Source organism: Phalacrocorax aristotelis, chromosome 2 (genome assembly GCF_949628215.1).
Source record: "Phalacrocorax aristotelis chromosome 2, bGulAri2.1, whole genome shotgun sequence".
Lineage (NCBI taxonomy): Eukaryota > Metazoa > Chordata > Aves > Suliformes > Phalacrocoracidae > Phalacrocorax > Phalacrocorax aristotelis.
The window spans coordinates 145,737,353-145,757,412 of NC_134277.1; the positions used below are offsets into that span (position 1 = coordinate 145,737,353).

The 20,060-nt window shown below is 39.1% G+C and overlaps 1 protein-coding gene across 1 annotated transcript in view; it reads left to right on the forward strand.

Annotated features, from left to right (window-relative positions):
* The window catches only part of BAALC (BAALC binder of MAP3K1 and KLF4), a 28,149-nt gene extending 8,089 nt beyond the window's left edge, over positions 1-20,060 (forward strand). The window contains exons 2-3 of the mRNA XM_075085571.1: positions 12,556-12,722; positions 15,854-20,060. Coding sequence (XP_074941672.1) covers positions 12,556-12,722; positions 15,854-15,958 — 272 coding nt within the window. The 3' untranslated portion in view covers positions 15,959-20,060. The remainder of the gene's footprint in view (positions 1-12,555; positions 12,723-15,853) is intronic.

Sequence of the window (20,060 nt, forward strand, 5' to 3'; positions counted from 1 at the left end):
TGGTGTCTCAGGGCATGACAGCAGATGCCCCATGTCTCTGCGGCAGGAGGGATGGGCAGGTGCTGGGTAGGGATCTCCGGCTGCCTGCTCCTTCCATGACAGCCTCATTGCTGTGCTTTCTGCCTCTAGGATTCTCTCAAAGCACTGCAAATGCTGTAAAATAAACAAACAAACAATTTAAATGCACTATGATAACTTTTCCACAAGGTCTCTTAGTCTCTGATTAATTCTTATTTAGCTAATGGCCAACACTCTTGCTAAATCCCTCCTGCAGTCTAAAGCAGACCTACTAGGACTGATCACCCACAGCTTACCCCAGAATAGTCTTTACCCACAGCTAAAATAAATTCACTAAAAATGCTATGTGTATGAACACTTGAATTACATGAAAGGCTTTCCTAGCTGGCACAGTACCAGAAAGGAGGAAGGTTGTTGAGCATCAATAGAGATGTTTTGCAGGTGAGATGATTTGGAACTTCCTCTCTGGATAATTTTCCGGGGGGGGGGGAATCTGTCTTGCAGCACTGAAATCTTTCAGGAGAAAAATGTTCTTAGTTACTGAGAGCCAAAGGACTCTCAGTAACTATGTGAAGCATTGTTGCCCCCGCAGTGGGCAGGAGAGATGGTGGGAGAGGGAGAGTGTCTGAAAGGGTTTGAGCAGGAAATCTGAGCAATGTTTTTTGTCAATGACAGGTCCTGCCTGCAGGATGCTCAAAAGGAAATTGCTCTGCAAAATCCTTCTTCTGCTGGAAAAAAACCCTCTTTTTTTCTTTTTTTTTTTTCTTTTTTCTTTCCCTTTTATATCCTGATTCAGGACATTTTAAAATTCTTTTTTTCTTTTTCTCAGGAATGAATTTACACTTTCTGGCCAGTTCCAATCCTGTATCTTCCAGTTTAGGAATGTGTAGTTCAAAACTAACACTTAAAAATGGAATTAGCTTTAAGTGAAACTCCTGCCAATCTCAAAGTGGAGGTGTAATGTATTTCATCCAGGAAACACAGTTCAGAGTGCAGATTACCTCATTGCTTGTTGATTAAAATTTCTAAAATTTTCACATTGAGCACATATTACAGAAATCCAGCATTTAAGTGACAGACATCTGTCTTCTCTGTACCTGTAGTCAGGTATAGAAATCTATTTCTTAATAGAAACCAAAATTATATTGCTAGTCCCACTTTTTTTCTCAGGTATTCCTGCAGTTTAAAATGAAATAAATTGATTGCAGTTCAAAAAAATCTGAGATTTAAATGTTGGATTTTATCTTAAATCAAAATACATTAATAGTTAAGACTCAGAAACTGAATGACCAAAGCCATGAGTTTATTGTAAGGCTGACTTGCATAAAGCAGCACTCTTTTCTAGATTATGCAGATAGTATTTTGAAAGGTTGTGATTCCGTGCATTTCTTGGCAGTGGCCTTGCATGGAAAAAGTGGCTTGGTCCTTTACTGTACGCAAATAAATAATGTGTTCCTATCTGATTTTATTATTTGATGTGTGTACATGCATAATTACTTCCCTAGACTGTCACACTGCCTTTTCTCTTCTGTTTAGGAAGAATACAGCTTAAAAGAGGCACGAACAGGTAGATGTGGGAGCGACATTTTACCGATTAGCATGGGCAGCTGTAGGCTGCGAGGCAGGATTTTCCATTTTAAGGTTTTCCTGAATCCACTGAGCCCTTCCAGATTGTGTCTGCATTGCTGCTTCCTTGACTGGGCCTTAAATTTTGAACAGCTGATGAAAAAGAAGTAACGTTGAGCCTTTCGTTCCTCCTGGAGGATCATGGGTTCAGGCTAGCCTGATCAGGTGGATGCTAGCTACCGAAGAGCAAAACAAGCAGCCAGTTCCTCTATTGATTGACTGAATTTTTTTTTTTTACCAGTTTCCTAGCAATGCATATGGTCATGTTTCTATCTCTGTACATTTCGTCTGGATATTGTCTTCACGTTGCAAGTGCCACTCTTGTAAACTGCTAGTTTTTCCCAGGTGGGCCATCAGAATTGTTTTAAGCTCTTGCAGTTTTAGGAGTATGATTTTCTGCTGCTTGCATAAAGCTGGTGCTTAATTGCTTTCTGAGTGTTTAGCACTGACTGTAGAAAAGATGAAAAAAATTTCATGGATTCACCTAGTAGATTGTTAACAGGAGATATCATTAGGTTTTAACACAGCTACTACCCTCATTTTAGGATGAACACTAAATGTCAGTGATAAGTTTTTCACACGCATAAAGGTGTCTTAAGCCAAAGCATTTTATGATCACAGTCATACCATGAGCCAATTAAGTCATCAGTATCCTTTCGTATATTCATAGACTGCGAGGCTGGAAATGTCACCTGGCCATACAGCCCACTGATCTTCCCTAAATTAATTCCCATATGGAGCATACCTTTGGGACATTCAGATTTACTTTACGGTTTTCCAGTGGCTGATATTTTGCCTAAGTCTTTGTAAATTAGGCCAGTAGCTAATCAGTCAATGTTAAAATACATGTCAAATGTCTCACCTGGAATGTTTAGCATCAATTTCCAGCTGCTGAACCTTGGTGAGCAAAACTGAAGAATCATTTCAGCTCAAGTTTCCTGTACATATAGATGCTTTCCATATGGATTTCTGTTTAGTCTGCCTAAATATCTTTGCTGCTCCTCAGTATGATTAATTGAAATTATGCTATCATCTTAAAATTCTCTGTGTGATTAGCGAGGTAATAAGCATGATAATAATACTTTCCATTTCTGTGTTGGAAATTAATCTAAAACATAATGAGTGATGTTTCATTACCACATCCCTAGGGAGAAGGAAAGACCATGCAAACATCTGCAAAGTTAAGCCACTGTTCAGAATCTGTCTTAAAACTGGGTGAGTCCAGTCGTGGTCAGGGTGGTTGAGAGTGGGGCAGCAGTGTGCTGGCTGTTTTCCATCTCATAAAGTGCTTTCCTTTAATAGGAACTGTTTTCTTTGTATCTTAAGGAAAGGTACAGACAGGAACTGAGGCAAAATCAAGCACCTTTGGAAAACAGGCTGACTTGACTGGAAGGAATGTCCTATGAGGAGCGGCTGAGGACTCTTGGTTTGTCCAGTTTGCAGAAAAGAGGAGGCTGATGAGCGACCTCATTGCTCTCTACAGCTTCCTGAGGAGGGGAAGTGGAGAGAGAGGTGCTGATCTCTTCTCCCTGGGATCCAGTGACAGGATGCATGGGAATGGTTCAAAGTAGCACCAGGGGAGGTTTGGACTAGATATCAGGCAGTGTTTCTTTACTGAGAGGGTGGTCAAGCACTGGAGCAGGCTTCCAAGAGAGGTAGTTGGTGCCCCAAGCCTGTCAGTGTCTAAGAGGCATTTGGAAAATGCCCTTAACAACAGGCTTCAGCTTTTGGTCAGCCCTGAAGCAGTCAGGCAGTTGGACTGCACGATCATCGTAGGTCTCTTCCAACTGCAATTATTCTATTCTATTCTATTCTATTCTATTCTATTCTATTCTATTCTATTCTATTCTATTCTATTCTACTTAGTTTGGCCACCTGTGATATAAGGTATTGTGCATGGAATGTGTCAATTTTAAGGTGAATTTTTTATGGGCAGTACTGAAACATAGCCTATGTCTTTGCATGTGGAGAAGCAGATGCCTGCACTGCCTATCCTTCTAAAATGCAGTATTATGGAAAGCACTTCAGAAGTTTGCTATGTGTATGTCAGTTTTTCGCTTTGGAGGAATGAGTGATCTGTTTCTGGCACATCATGTGGCATTGGTAAATTGCTTAATCCATTCCATCTCATGATCTTCCCAGATATAATATGTACTCAGCCTTCAATGTCTTCGAAGGCTTTTCCAAAATGTTGCCAATTCTTATTCCACAATATTTTGAAAATTCAGATCTTCTTTCCTGTTCCAGTTATTAAAATTTGTATCTTCATCCATCAAACTCTGTGGCCTTTCTGCTGTTAAGTCCTCTCCATGAGCCTTGATTACAATTCTTTCAAGTTTGTATTTCCTGTCTTCCCTTCAGGGCCATATCGACTCCCCCTTATTCTGCTTCTGGAGTCTGTTTTCCATATAGTATCCTTTATCTTGAGCTTTGACGTGACCACACATTGTTAGAGAGTGTTGCAGCGTACTGCTTCTATTTGGAATGTATATAAATTTTACATTTACCTTTCATTGCATAGATGTGGTTGCAACATTGTTAAGTTTGTTTACAGGACAGTTGTACCATGATTCCGTCTCATTTGAAACCAAAGTATACCAATATGCAAAGATTTAGCATCTGCCTGTACCTGGGAAATTAGGCCATGTAAAGAATATCAAGGTTTGCAGATTTAATGCTGCCTTTGTTGTATTCTACTGTATGTCTGCTAGAATCCGTGAACACTCTAGCAGAAATCTTTATATTATAGTAATAAATCTGATCAGACTTTCAGAGCTATTTATCATATGCTTATTTATGCATATGCATGTTAAATTCTGATTTTAAGATCCTTTCAACATTCCTTTTATCTAAGAGGATCGTCTTGCCTTGTTTAGAAACAGCCATGGTAAGAGAAGCTTTGTAATACAGAAATCTATAAGAATCTCATTTGTCTTATGCTCAAGAGTGAAGTGGCAGGAAATAGGAAAATAAGCAAACCTGCCAGCCAAGTCTGTCACAAGATGTAGTGCTTGGTCTCCCTGTTTTGCCAGGACTCCACTGTGCGTAGTCATTTAAAAACATTAAATATATTCATCATGAGGGAGTTTTTAGTACTGAATTAGACATTTAATACCATAATCTCACAAAAGAACATAATTCCTTGAGGCTCCTGAATGTGACAAAACCATGGCCAGAACAGGAACTAAAAGTCTGACTTGCCTTCTGCTGTTAGCTATCATCTGAGCCCTGTTGTATTGCATAAATATAGAATTTCCTTTTATTTATCGCCTACTTCCCTTAGTGCTGAAAGTAAAGCAGGCACCTTCTAAACAGAGAATGAAGAGACTGCTCTTGCTTTCAGGCGAGCTGAGTTCAAATAAGCATCCCGTGGCAGTAGGGAGGAAGGCACACGGCTCCCCCCTGCTTCACCACGCCTGTTGTACGCTCAGCCCTGCCTGGTTCAAGTCAGATTTGGAGGGTCATGCTGTGTGTGTGGAGGGCTTCCTGAAGGAGAACAGATGTCCCTCCCCCACCTTTTCCCAGGCCTGTGGGGGAAGCATTTCTGCGGCATCTCTAAAGAGACAGGAGACACTCCACAGAATTTTCATGGCTGACGCAAAACATGTAGAAGATGCAAATACATTTGGTTTGGTTTGTTTTGCCTCACTATCTAAAATTCATATCACATTAGAGTTCAGATAAATCACTGGATTCTCTGAATGTCTGGGCAGTAAATTTGTTGCGTTATTATATTTGCCAACTCAGTAAATAAAACAGATTGTTTCTGATGACATTTTCCTGCTGCAGCAGGTCCTCCCTCTGCAGATCTCAATCCTTTGTCCTGCCTCACAAACCCACTCACTGCTAAATTCTTTCTTGTTAGGGGAAAAAGCTATTGCATATTTCCTGAGCATCTGGCCTCATCCCTGAGGCTACTGCTTTGGAGGAAATGACCTGAAATTTACTTTTGTCACGAGCTCCACTCCATTCATTTTTGATAGGAGCCATTCTATGTTCTGTTTATACAGTAGAAGTGCATACCAGCAGTCAGGCCAGCAGATGTGTAGTTTTCCCAAACATGAATAGTTTCAAATCAGGAAAACAGGTATTTCAGTGCTCTCTGTACTTGCTATCACTCTGTAGCATTAAACCCAAGAAACTCAGTGATGGTAGCAAATACATATTTCCTCTGGAAGCAACTGCATGCTGCAATAACATTGTTCATTCTCCTCTACTGTGAGTTTTCTCAGAGTCCATTTTACAGAGCAGTATCTTATTATGCAGGCATTTTATAAAACAGCATCTTATGCATTATTCATGAGATAACAGCCATGATAAATAAAAAAGGGTGTTGCTGAACCAGAGAACTGACCCTTACTGGTTTGTTTGTAGTCAACTCCAAAGATATAAATTTAGCATACTGATCAACAACTAACCACTTTAAACAAATACGTGCTTGTTATTCAATAGCAGAGCACGTGATGGCACAGGGTCCGCAGCATTGGGCCGGATCTATAGCGTATTTGGGTCAGAATTCATGTCCGATTTTGGTCTATACCTGCTGCTTTAAAATGAGGTAGGAGAATATTGTGGCAAGCACATGTGGAATCATTTTCTCCACAAAGGTCTGATCCTTCTGCCTAAGATTAACTTCACCTCCATACTACAAGGCTTTTTACCCCTTCCAGTTTTCTTGCTAGCATTAGCTATTGCAGCACTTCTGATTTTTGTTAGTTACAGAAATTTTCAGTTCACCTTGGATCTGACTAAGATATTGCTCTTTTGACAAGGTCTATGCAAAGAGATCCAGGAAGACCTACTTTATTGCCTCCTGTGGTTTGATAAGTTTCCTGTAGTCCTGATAATTATGGGCTACCTCTAAATATTGCTATCTGGTTCCTTCTCCCATTCTTTATCATTATAAAATATATATTAGCTTTCTAATACATAGATACGGTCTAGCAAAAAGCTTTTTGTCATGCACGAAATTGACCCCCCTAGTTCTCTTTTTTTCCCCTGTCTCTCTGTGGCAGCTGTTGATCCGTGACATTATTTTGCTTTTTACTCCAGTTTTACTTTCACAATCTGAATTAATTGTGTCATTTCCCTCTTCTTCACATCATCTTTATTTCCATACTAAGATCTGATAAGAAAGAGTTAAATCTTAAAAATTAAAATTTCCTCTCATGTTTATGTTGTATTGCGTAAATCATACACTGTTGTAAAGGATCATTTGGATTCTTAGGTGTAACCAGGCTGTACGAAGACCTGCAGCAGCATCTATGCATTGTTTATCCTTGGTTTTGTTATCAGTAGCGTTGTCATTATAATAGAAGACATCAGAAATACAGTTCTAATATCTAAAATTTCCAATCCATGTTTTACATTTTCTTTGACTTCTCTGTGATGAATGTCCAATTTACTAAAGTGATTATTTTAAAATCTTTCTCAGACTGCTCCTTTTAAATGGTTTTAAAGAGTTATAAAGTATGATTTAAGCATCCCTTATTTTGGACAGACATAAGCTTGCAACTCTGTGAGCAATTTTTGGAGTACAATTTTAAATATATATCACCTAAAAAGCAAAATGTCAAGGTATTAAGAACTGATGTACTTTACTATTACCAATAAATTGCTTTCAAGTATCTAGTGCTTACAGAAAAGAAATGTTGCACAGATGGACTTAGTACTATGTAATTAATATTCTGGTGATATATGAATAGTAATATATAAATGAATATCTGGTGATATATAAATGAATACTACCTGTACATTAGATCTTATTTTCCCTTTTCACAGATGTGGGATGTTGCTGTCTGGAAATTTCTGAAAACTCATTCAAAATTTAAAAATTATTAGGACTGTAGACAAAAGAGCACATTCTAGCACATATTAAGAGGTCTCGCAGAACTTGGTGGGAGATGGGGCTTGGTGTCTCTTGCTCTTAAAGAAGTGAGGTGCAGTTTGCCAGGAAGATAAGTGGGGCAGAGAGGGAGATGTTGAGGGAGAGAAGTTAGAGCATAAGTATGTTACAGCCAGCAGAGAAAAAAGGGCATCACAGAAGGATTTATCTGAATGCATTCATGACCGTGCATCAAATCTTCAGGTATCATTTAGGATCTGAAAGATGCCTTTGTGCAGTGCTGTTTGCTGCCTACAATTCTGTTGTGAAGAAAACATCTGTTCTTTACAAAAATGTGTTCTACCTGTGATTCAGACACAACTTAATAGTCTGAAACACAAAGAATTGTGATGATAATAACTATGGTTAATTAATAAAGACAATTTTAGAGAATTAATGTAACAGAAGCATTGAAGTGTTCGGAGCCTTCTAAAAACTAATTTTGATGTTTGCTTGGACACACTGAATTTTTTATTACATTGATAGCAGAGAGAGTAGGAGGTTATCCCAGAAAGACTGGAAAAACATGGTGTCCTACTGGCAGTCTGAATATTCAATGTTAGGATAAACTATTAATTATCAGTAGCAGCAGTTCTTGGAGAGCTAATTTTATTTATACTGTTTATATGAACTACTTAAAAATACTAGTGCCTTTATTTTTGTGTTAGTAGTGACAACTGTCATGTTCTATTTTCTTTGTCATCTTCTAGGAATTTATATTACCTTTAATATGCCTGTTGTTCTTCACGTAAGATACATATTCCAGACACATTTGTTCTGTCTTGCTGGTCTTCCTACTTGTATTGGGATAACTCTGATTTGAGGTAGCTTTCTGTTCATTACATATTGCTGTAATTGTAAAACTGATCTTAAATGCCCCTCTTTTAGATTGTGGAACAGCTAAAACATACCAATATGTAAGGGACTGACTTTTAGTTTTGACTTGTAAAACTCAATAACTACAGTTGATTTTTGTCCATATCCAGATTTTCCAAAATTTCTGTATTTTGGGAATTTCAAACAAAAGACAGTTGCTCAATGCCAGCATTTTAGTGGAAGAAAACTCGGGCAAGTATGGTGCTTCAAAATCTATTCCAATTTTGAATGTGAAAATGCACAAAATGAAAGATTATTTGAACTGCCATCATTTAGTCTAAATCATCAGATTTCTTAGTGAAAGAGATTTTAGAAATAAAGTTTCTGTGTATAGGTTATTTATAGTCAGTCACATCACATGTTACTCTGGGCCAGCAACTTCTTTAGAAGTCTTTGGGACACTGTTTTTCCTGTAACACAATGGGAACCCGTGGTGAATCCAAGCTGAATGGGTGAAACAAATATATGTCCCCTGGTGTAGGGGTAGTCGGAAGCAATGTGAATATACCTTCAGAGGGTTGAGCTAGCTCAGCAAGGCAAGTCAATGAGAAGAACGAGTGTAGCTGGATGAGTAGGGTTTGGTTTTGTTTTGTGTTATAGGATAGCACACCAACCTAAGCTGCTTTCTGCTGCTTGTTTCGATTCCTGTGCTGCCTCCCAAGTTGTGCCAGTCTGACTACTTGCATCATTGGGTGATGAATAAAGTCTAGGGATGGATTTTACTTTAAAATAACCCTTTTCTCCCTGGTGCTGCTGAAAAAAGCGTTTGTCAAACTGCAGCCTAAAGGATTTCTATTGGACTGGTAAGAAACACAAGAGTTAGCTTGCCCGTGCAGCCCTGCAAGCCGGGGAAAAGGAAGACCACAGTAAGTATTGGTATGGGAGAGCGAATTCTTTTAAGTACGTTTCTTGCTGGAACAATAGACCTGGATTTGTGAGCAGTGGGGCTGCTGCTTGTGTATTCTCTCAGGATCCACTGATGGAGAACTCGTGTGTGTTCTTTATAAATAAACCTGACTACATGCAATGAAATACCTGCCCTTTGTCATGCATTCCTCCCCGTATTGGGAACAGCCTGGCAGTCCCCCAAACCCTGACTAGCACTCATGAGGGAAAGGTCACCATCACATTGGTGGGGGTTTGGTGATCACCCAGAAAGTCAGGTTTTGGGAACGGAGCCATAAGAATATTCTAGGCTTGCCAGGTCATTTAAAAAGAAAATACATGGATTTGACAGAGCATTGTGATGGGATCTGCTGTTTTCCCTGGCCTCAGGAGGCCCACAGGCTTTTGGCAGGGTTTGCCCTGGCAGAGAACATGAGAACGAAAACAACATTACTAACCCGTTTGTTTAAACTTCTACCGAAGCTCTACAGTGAAAGACCGAGGAGGTTATTTACCCAACCCATGCTTTGAGGATGATATAAATGTCTCAAAAGTTAGCTTGGTTTAAACGACACTGAGGAAAGACTCTGAGCGTTACCACGCCACTAGCTTGCAAATTCTAGATTGTACAGAAGAAGAAAGTTAAATTTTCCATTTTTGTGTAATGTGGCAAACCTCAAATAGCAATGCAAAAATATCTGCGATTTAAAAAGCAAATATTGTTTCCTACTCTTTTCTTTAACATAAACTGTGTTTCACAATCAGCATTTTGTGTTTTATAACTAGTCTATAAAATAGGAGTCACTTTGTGAATTGCCAACAAATCTCATGCTCTTATTTATACTGTTCAGGCATTCTCACTGTAATTTCTGCTCAGTGTTCCTAAATAAAGAGCAAGTCATTGAAGCCTTTAAACTGCTGCCCACTCTCTAAATCACCTGTTGCCAATGAAAAAGAAATCTAAAAGTTTCTTAACTTCAGAATAGCAAACATATTTCAGAATAAAATAAAAAAGCTTTCTGCACTGCTAGGATACCCTAGTATTGGAGACCACTAGGTCATCTGTATAAAATATAGTGGGGGTGACAGTGGAATGCTCAGGTGCTGATACCTGGCTCATTTCTGGCAAGTATTGCAAAAAATGTCTCACCCCTGCAATGCAGGATGCAACAAGGATGCTCAGGCTGCAAAACACCAGAAGACAAAAAATGAACCACATATACCATTTTCAGGACTGAGATTTTCCATCGTCCTCCAGAAATGGCTTGATGTAGGACAAATTGTTCTGAGAGAGTCCAAAAGATGGAACACAATCTGATACACGAACAATTGTGCATGAACAAAGTGGGTTTTCAGCTACAGCTGCTTCTCCAGACAACTTACTTAGAGGCCACATGGCCAAAGGGACACACGGTGGAAGGTAATTTTGTAGGATGACTCCACAGAAGGAAAAACTCATGATTTGTATATGTTTGAAACATCCAAGATTCAATTAATGGAATTAGTATGTAATGCCTAGAGCATTTTGCCTGTTCAAAGCTATCCTCAAGCTCGTTCTCACAGCTCCACTGCAAGGTGAAGCGTTAGACTAGAGTGTGACTCCTGACTCACACATGGCTAATTGCCTCTCCCTCTTCCTTCCTGACAATTGATTTTGTCTGTGATATCGGTCTGTGCTACTTACTGTTCTGCACCAAGTCATTTTCTGCCTCTCATCTTGCACTGTGGAGTGGTAGGAAGAGATAAGACCTAAAGCACAGGTAGGTGTGGACTTTCAGGAGAGGTGAGGTTTAATTTTGTCTTATGGGAAGTTGCCAAGATGGGAGAATTACACTAGGTTTTACATCTAGCAGAAAAGGCAGCTCCCAAAGACTGAAGTATTTTTTAGTTGTGCGGGGTTTTTTTGTTTTGTTTTTTTTTTTAAATAATAAACTATAATATTGTTGAGCTCCAACTAAAGTTTTTTTCTATCAAAAAGTAGATGATTTAGCACTCTTCTTAGTGACCACCACTACAAGTTAAACTGTCTTAGGAAAACTCTAACACCATCTTCTGACTGCACAGGGAAATGCAGTAATTAGTTTTAATTTAGGCCTCTTAAGTCTTACACAGCTTTAGATATTTTCAATATAAAGACTTTTAATATTTGGCTGAGGCTTTATTGATTTCAGTCATTGCCTTTGCAAGCTGCTACTGATGTTGCTTCCTGCTGATAAAGCAGCTTTTCCTACAGGTTTCTGGGAACGAATTCAGGACTTTGCTTCCTTTTTAATACCCTTAATCCTGTGCTTTAGTTCCCACCTGATTCATGGCACAAGGTTTGGATGACACAATGCACACTTCAAGTAGCAGTGAACTGTCACTGGTTTCCCTAATATTTATTTTTCCCTTACTATCTGTGACTCCTTGCTTCTTCCTCCAGTTTTGATACCTGCATTGCCAGTTAGTAAATCTTGGGGTTTTTTTTTTCTATTTGAACATAAAGTTGTTATAAATGAGGTTTGCCAAAAATTAAATTGAGAGCTACAGTCATGCATCCCACTTGCTCTTTGTATTTGGATTTGAGATCCAGTGTTGCAACCAGATGTTTAGTGCTCTGTACTCACTATAAATGACAACTGATTTTTGTTATTGCAATAAGATGAGAAAGTTATTTTAGGCTGGCCAATATAATATTTTACAACGCATACCTTATCCACACAGCTAGAGCAGAAAGCAGATTAGTAATTTATTTGATTACTGGTAGTCAAAACAATATGAAATCTATTTTTCCTGAATTTCTTTCCTCAACTTCTGATTTAAAAAAATGATCAAGGCTATAAATAGAGCAACCTCTCCATCCATAGCAGTCTCATCTGTCATGCTCGCATCTAACCCTTTCATTTTCCAGAACTGAGACAGATTTAAGGGGAGCCCCTCTGGGTCCTTAGTTAAACCCTCAGTGATGCAAGCAGCTGCATGTGTGGAGAAGCCAATGGAGATCTGCAGGTGACCAAAAGGCTACTGATATGCTGCACTCATTAACCCGTTTCCATGTTTTCTAAGCCAGTGTTTCAAAGAGCAGTGGACTGTAGGAGAAAGGCCAAATAATGGAAAGTATGAGGATAAAGGTGACAAAAGGAGGCAGACTTCTCTAACTGTAATAACATACAGCACCTTCCATGACTTGTGCTATCATAAAAAAGTGGAGAAGTAGAGGGAAGCCAGAGCTGCAGTTATAAACTGCTCCTCAGTATTAATCACCCAATTTCATGTGCCCCTACTAGGTGTTCTGGAGGATGGAAAATCAGCTCAGACAGGTGTAACTACAGCACCAGCCACAGCTGCAACACTGAATACCGAGAAGAGGAACAGTGGCCCTCAGTGTGTGAACCCCATGGTCCATGGTGTGGGAGCTATGGCACAGAGACAGAACGGCTTCAGAGCAGCAGAGGTAGGAGTGTACATTCCCTGATGCTCAGCACTAGCTTCAACCAGGTCAAACTTATTTTTGTGACAATCTTCCTCACTGCAGTCAAACTGTATTTAATGCCTTGGGATAAGAGAAAATGGCTGCACCACAGCCACAGCATGATTGAGCCTAGCATCTCTGACAATGCCTCATGCCTGAATGGCCACAAAATTGATGTATTTTACAGCAATAGGGAGTAACACACACACTTGTTACAGAAAAAAACCCTACGCTTATTTTTTTTCAGCTCAGTCCATGCATGTGGCACATACTGTGCAAACTGTTTACACTAATTATCTGAAACGGTTTTTCCTTAATTGCTGCTTTTCTTAAATTATGTGCACTGCACAAACTCGGCTTCATTTGAGGCTGGATGCAAGGCCAGAAAAGTCAATGGGACACTTTTCAACAACTTCAGTAGGCTTTGGATCAGATTCTCCCCCCTCCTCTCCCTCACCTACTGTATACTTTGCAGAAGGATCATCCGGTGTAACAATAATGTACGAACACCCATGGCTTTGGGGCTAGACCAAAGCCCAAACTTCTCCTGTTCTATCTGCCTACCTGTCTGTCTTTCACAGGTTTCCACCTGCTGCCCTGTTTGCGTAGTAGCTGCTGCAGATAAAAGTAATCCAAACTCTACAGCTGGTTTAGCGCTTCCTCGGTTTCTCAGATGGCAAGACCGCTCAGCATAGTGTGTGGTGGAACCGCTACCCACACCCCATCAGAAGTTGTTTCCTCTTGGGAATCATGTCTTTGAGAGAGGCAAATTTAAACACGGGCTGACTGAGCAAATGAAAAAGGGAATTTGGATTGAACTATACCTTGCATTTGCTAACAAACACCACATCGGTACATGTGTGTTTATTTTATACCTTCACTGTATTATCTTCTGTACTGCTGTGGTATGGAAATATTCCCCAGTGACAGACATGGATCCTGCTGTATCTCTCCACAAGATGCTGCAGCTCCAGATGGAGAGATGTGTACAGGGACACATTCTACAGCAGCATGACATATAGAGCCATGGGTTTGCTGTAAATGGAAAACATAAATGCCTGTCATGGTCACTAGCCCACAGAGAAAAATGGTCAGGTTGGATATGGTTGAACAGAACTAATGTAATTCTTAATCCAATTTGAAAAAGACTTGGCCACCCTTGATAATTATAGTGTACACCCGACAGTCTGTTACAGAAAATTGTTTGTCTAATTTTGTAAGTGATTGAAAAATTACTTCTGTATTTAGACTTACTGGTAAGTATGGGCAAATTCCCACAACATATTAATCATGTGAGTGTTGACTGTAATGGGACTACTCAGTGAAGTGTGGGTTCCTGACCTGGGGCCCTACAGCTTTGAATGTATCCTCCCACATATTTTCAATAATATACATCTGTACTCTTGCAACCCAGTGCAAAGAAAATTTCTCATGATAAGTAGAGCATTTATATTATTCTATGCATCTAATGCAGTTCTCTAAGAAAGGAAGTTAATTTGTCTAAACTTCTTGGAGTCTAAAAAGAAATGTATTTTCCTACAGTGAAAGTGTGGTATCTAAGTTAGGCTCCAGCTCTGGTTTGCCATTCTGAAGCTCTGTTTCTCCACTGACTGTTTAGGGAAGCATAAGATGAGTAGGTTTTCAATTTGGACACCTAAAGTTTAGATGCCTAGAGTAGAGAATTTCCCCCCCAATATAGAGTGACTATTTCCCCCCCAACTCAAACTGTGCCCATTTTATTCTTCTGAATATTTACATTGACTACAGTTTTTCTTTTACCTCTACATGCTGTAGAATACAACGCGGTGCAACACCCAGTGCTCTCAGGAGACTTGGGTTCTGCCATCAGCCTGTGGGGCAGCAGGGGACAAACTGCTTTACTTCTCTGTTTCTTGTTTTCTCAGGCATCAGGATCTAAATCATCCTACCATCGGTTACAGTTAGGTACGACCATAGGGTACAGTTAGTGGTATTGAAAGGAAAAGGGTTTGACATGGGCTGCATCTGGGAAATGTTAGTATCCTCTCATGAGGATCATGTCAAAACAACTTGTACGTAAAATATGCTGATGGTGAATGGAGTCCTAAAACCAGTGAAGGCAAAATAATGGTCAAAATCAAAGGTGGCACCCAGATTATGTTACTGATTTACAATAACCTGGTTTGATTTTCATGATATGTGTAGCCTTTGGAAAGTCCTTGTGTGAACAGGAGCACCGGGGTAGTAGATAGCAAAGGAGCAGGTGTATTCAGGCTGCAGAAATGTGCAGTAATACACACTGGCAAGTAAACATCAGGTTTTGCTCTCAGATAAATATGTAAATATGTACCTTCCTCTCACATCAGTGGAGGTTTACCAGACATTATTACACATGCATTTATAACCATGTAAATGATGCCTAATTTACCTGGCATTCTTCACAGTTTCAAAGTGTCTTGTGAAACAGTGGAGATGCAATAATCAAACCCACCTAACTCAGCTCTGTGTTGCTGTCAGCCCAGCTCTGAGTGTTGTTGGCTAGACCTATCCAGTTTACTGCGCAGTACAGGGAGTTGCTTATGGCAACAAGCAGACAGACTAGGCGATGGAGAAGGATAAATTTAAATTAGGTATGCACTTCATGCCTCAGACTGACTTTTTGGAATATTTGGAAATAATCTGATGAAGCTCTGAAAGGTATATATCGTACTTGGGTTTTATAAGCAGGTAGAACTAATTGTTACTTTCAAACTGTATTTTCACTAAAAAAATGTAAAACAAAGTAGAGAAAATTCTGTCTCAGGCTAGTCACACTCAAAAGGAGCCTCTAATTTCCATTTCTGGACTGAAACCAGATTTATTTGCTCAACTTCTAGAATACACATGTGCAGAGATGCTAACGATAGCCAAGAGGGTTGATCCAAAGCCTACTGGTGTCCAGAGCCTTTATAGCAGTTTTAAAAGCTTGCATCCATGCTGAATGGGAAAGTTGCTCCATATCACAGTACTGTGTGAAGAATGCTGGAGTCTATCTGTTTATTAAGTAGAACTCTTTTCATAAATTGGGAGGTAATCATCATCGACTCTTTGTGCTGTCGGTGTGGAACTCACTGTACTGCTTAAAACTTTCACAGAGTAAATGGGATGCACAGAAAATGTCCACAAAAGAAGTCACCATTAATGTTACAAAAAGCATCAGACAAAGCGACAGAAGAAAAATGAAGAATTGTGTCAATTAACGAAGCAAAGCACAAGTGAGGATGGACCTAACAGTGCTTCGCTGCACTTTAAATGTTATCGGTCACTGAAGATATGAAGATCTCCAGATATTCCATGTTGAATACAGCGAGCAGCTGCTGCTGAGTGCCTTCAGAAACATGTCTTGTAGAAACTAGCAGCCTACACTGTAGGCTGTTCAGATGTCATTTGCATAAAGCAGTAGCACTGCGCAGAGATACGCCAAAATTCGTGCCATTTGGGTTTTACTCAGTCCTATGTTGTCTCCTGGTGTATGTCTTGTTCTGCATTGCTATTAGACTGAGGCCAGACAACGACAGGTACAGTTCATCGTAATATAAAACAGGAAATGAAAAAATGAATCTGCATTTTCAGTCACAAGGGGTTTCGAGTGTGTACATTCAAACCCATGGAGTTCATTTAAAGAGCTCACTTTCCTAAAACTCAAACCCAGAGATCTCAGAAAGAGACACATAGGTGGCTTCCATTAAATGTCTTCTAAACTATATGTATCAGTTATATATAGTTAAGTCATATAGTAACCTTTTTATATAGTAATATTTTAATTATGTAGTTTTAATTTATTTTCTCTATTGACAGAATTTAGGTCTTAAAAGCAGTAACTTTCATGTTGATCAGCCCTACTTGAAATTCCTAGTCTTAGCTGGCAGGTAGGGTTCTGGCTACTTTGTTATTTCCTACATGCCCCTTTAATTATGTTGAGGCCCAGACTGGAAAAAAGGTGGATCACTTCGAAAAAAGTAGTCACTAACATTACATGAAAATAACCATAATTCTTAAAACAATATTCCAATGACAGCTCCAAAAATTGACTTTATTTGATCAGATATAGTTGATTTGCTGTGTAGAACTTATTTAATTGCACTGTAAGCATCCCGTATCACGGTACTCCATGTTTATCATAAATATACAGCTAAAAGGAATATAAATTTTCAGTGTAATAAAGACCAGTAATTAATTTAACATACTACTTCTTAATATAGAAGTAAAAATATATATTCTCTGTGAGTTTCTACATTTATGAAGATAAAAGAGGTAAATTTATTTGCCTCCCCCATCTGACATACATGAGTATCCTTAGAGGGCCATTTAAAATAACTGTTCAAAAGTTGTTCATAACAAGCAGATGGCATTGGGAAGAAAATCCATGTATGGACTGCAAGGAGTCCTTTTGGGGACTTTCTGGGACTAGACGTAGGCAAATAAGTATAAAAAGAATTGTGGGACTGAATCAGAATTTATTCCATATTAGGATCATTTTAATAACTTGCTGCTAGGTGTGTGAGTACTTAATACTTTCCTTGGAGTACAACAACTCTATGCAGTAGGGAATTGTTTATAAATTATTCCGACACAGAGGCAAACTGAAATCCAGAGTCAGTGCGAGATTTCTGCATACAATAGCATATGTATAAGAAATATTTATTTTTAGATGTCTTAAAAAGGGGCAAAAGACCTGTGCTAAGCTGTCTGCAGGTCAGCGCGTTATCTGGTAAGTGACCTTGTGCTGCACATTTATGTAGAAGAACTAAAAGATATTGAAAACAGTGTTGTACAGGTAAGACAACAGCAGTCTGCATATATCCTTCCAACTTGTGGCTCTCTGCCAACTTGCTGGCAACATGATAGGATAGGAAGGGACTTCACTCATTCTAACAATAAGCAGTGGCTGTAGCAGCTCAGCAATATTATTTTAGACATTGATAGCCATTGCTGGTGGCAGGGTACCAACCTAACTGAAAGCACGCATTCAGGATTCTGCATTATTTGTGTAGAGCAGAAGGTGAACCATTTCAAATCTGTGCCAGACTTGTAACCCACTTCTGTTTCAAAGGATTTACTGGCAGAGAGTATCTGATACAGGAAAGCTACAGAAAGCGATTAATGATGCTGGTGTGTGAAAGGGTAGAGGGGATTCTGAAGGAAGGCAAAAGGGAAGGTTCACTGTGTAAGAAGCTGTTCAACAGATGGTTGCCTTGGGTGGATACCATGCTACTGTGAGTAGATACAAGAACAAAAGAGTCCTGGCAGTGAGGTTATTTACTAGCTAAGAAATTATTTTGTGATGATATGCTGACCAGATGCATCTGATGGCTTGGGTCGCACAACAGAAGCAAGCCTGCAACGCTGCATAGAGCATCAGTGTGAGAAACAGCCCTAGCTGCATGTCAGCAGTCAGCTGGGAGGCAGCTTTTGAGTCTTGTATTCAGAAAGTGAGATGTGGCAGGATAGTTAGCAGGAGATGGCCTTGGTACATAATTATCTGGGCAATACTACAGACCTTGCTTATGTCGGCCACATCCCCCATCAGCTGTGGAGTGGTGAAAGCTGACTGCCTTGGACGACCCTCTGTCTGTTCGTGATAACTTTCCTGACCTACTTCAATATCCCATAAACCTCTTCATATCCTGAAACTTAACTTTAGGGCATTCAAAGACTGGATCCAACTTCTCTAGTACAAACCATGTCTAGTTACAAGAAACTATAAATTCTCCTCATGTTCATACAAACATGCTCATGTTTATAAACTTCTCATTATTGTTCTTACTCATTAGGTGATAACTGAAGAGAAATTACATTATGTCTTAGGTGGCTGCTTAGTTCTTGACACATAAGCTTCCAATGACATTTATGAAACCTAGAGTGTGCTGTGGAGATGTGGATCCTGCCTCTTTATATGGGTAGGGTTATATTTATGTTTTCCTTACTTTCCTTCTACTAGAGACAACCACCAGTAGAAACAACCAATTTGTTTATACAATAGTGTATGTATCACTCTGTATAATTAAGGGTGACAGAATCTAGTTTATACTGCTTAAGACAATTTAAAGTCCTAAAAATAGATTCCTGTGCTGGTTTTAGTGGAAGAAGCAAGCTCAAAGAATCATGTGGGCATCTTCACTCCAGGTGGCCTTCCTAGGAGTGAAGAGTCTTATTTACAGGGTCTGTTCTTCGAGTAGCATCTCTCAAGTATAAAGAGCTCAAATACAGGAAATAAAACCACCATGTTAGAAGACATACTTTTAGGTAGAGGACCTGTGGACGTCTCTGTCTTCTTATATGACAGGATTTTTGAAAAGTGATTTTCCCTCAGAAGATATTATGCCACTTAATTTGTTCGATGTCCCTTGGCTGCACACAAGGAGTTCTACACTACGCTGAAACAACACTCTTTCTGTTGGAATGCTTTGCCAACATCTGGTGAGTGCTTATTATTTACCTGAGTTTAGGCTTTAAACAGAAACAAACTTATTCTGTCATGTTTCCATAATTCCAATACAATGTATAGACAGGATTTTCCTCTGATGTGTACATACATGTAAAATACATTTTCTTCCACTATGTGAGAAATGGAATCACTCAAAAGAAAGCAGACACTGGATAAAGAAGAGAGAGAATATACAGTTACCGATAGACATCATTAGGCAAGTTCATCTTCTCAAAGACTCAGTGCAATTTTATCTTTCAGTGTTCCTTCATCATGTCCCTTATGCTTCCTTAACATATTTCACCATTACTGTAGGACTGGAAGACACGCAATTTTACTGTGTGAGAGAAATTATCTTGAACCGAAAAAACAGGAAAGTATAATTATTGTGTAAGCAATATATGAATACTGGGCTAAACCTGCATTCTTGTTAGCTGAATGACTGAGATCACATACAAAACAGAAAAGAGCTATTTTTGATCTTCCTACTATATTCATATACATATATGTTCATACGAGCATGTCTCTGTGTCCGAACATTATAATGTCTTTAGTGTGTAATTCTGTTCTGCAGTGCAGGCAAGTTTTTTTGTGAACATTTTATTTGTGTGTTTAATTCTGACACCCAAGTGTAAAATGTTTTAATGTTTGAACTGAAATCTGTTTTACATGCCTTATGAAAAGAATGAGCTGTATAATTTCTGCACAGAAATGGCATTTGAAAAAGCAGGCTTAGTTTTATTTGGAAATAATTAATAACCTATCTAAATTCACACCAGACTAACAGGAGCATTTTTGTACTCTCATTTTATCTGCAGTTATTGAAGATTGACCTTGAATTTGAAAATGAAAATAAAGGACATTTTTAAAGTCTC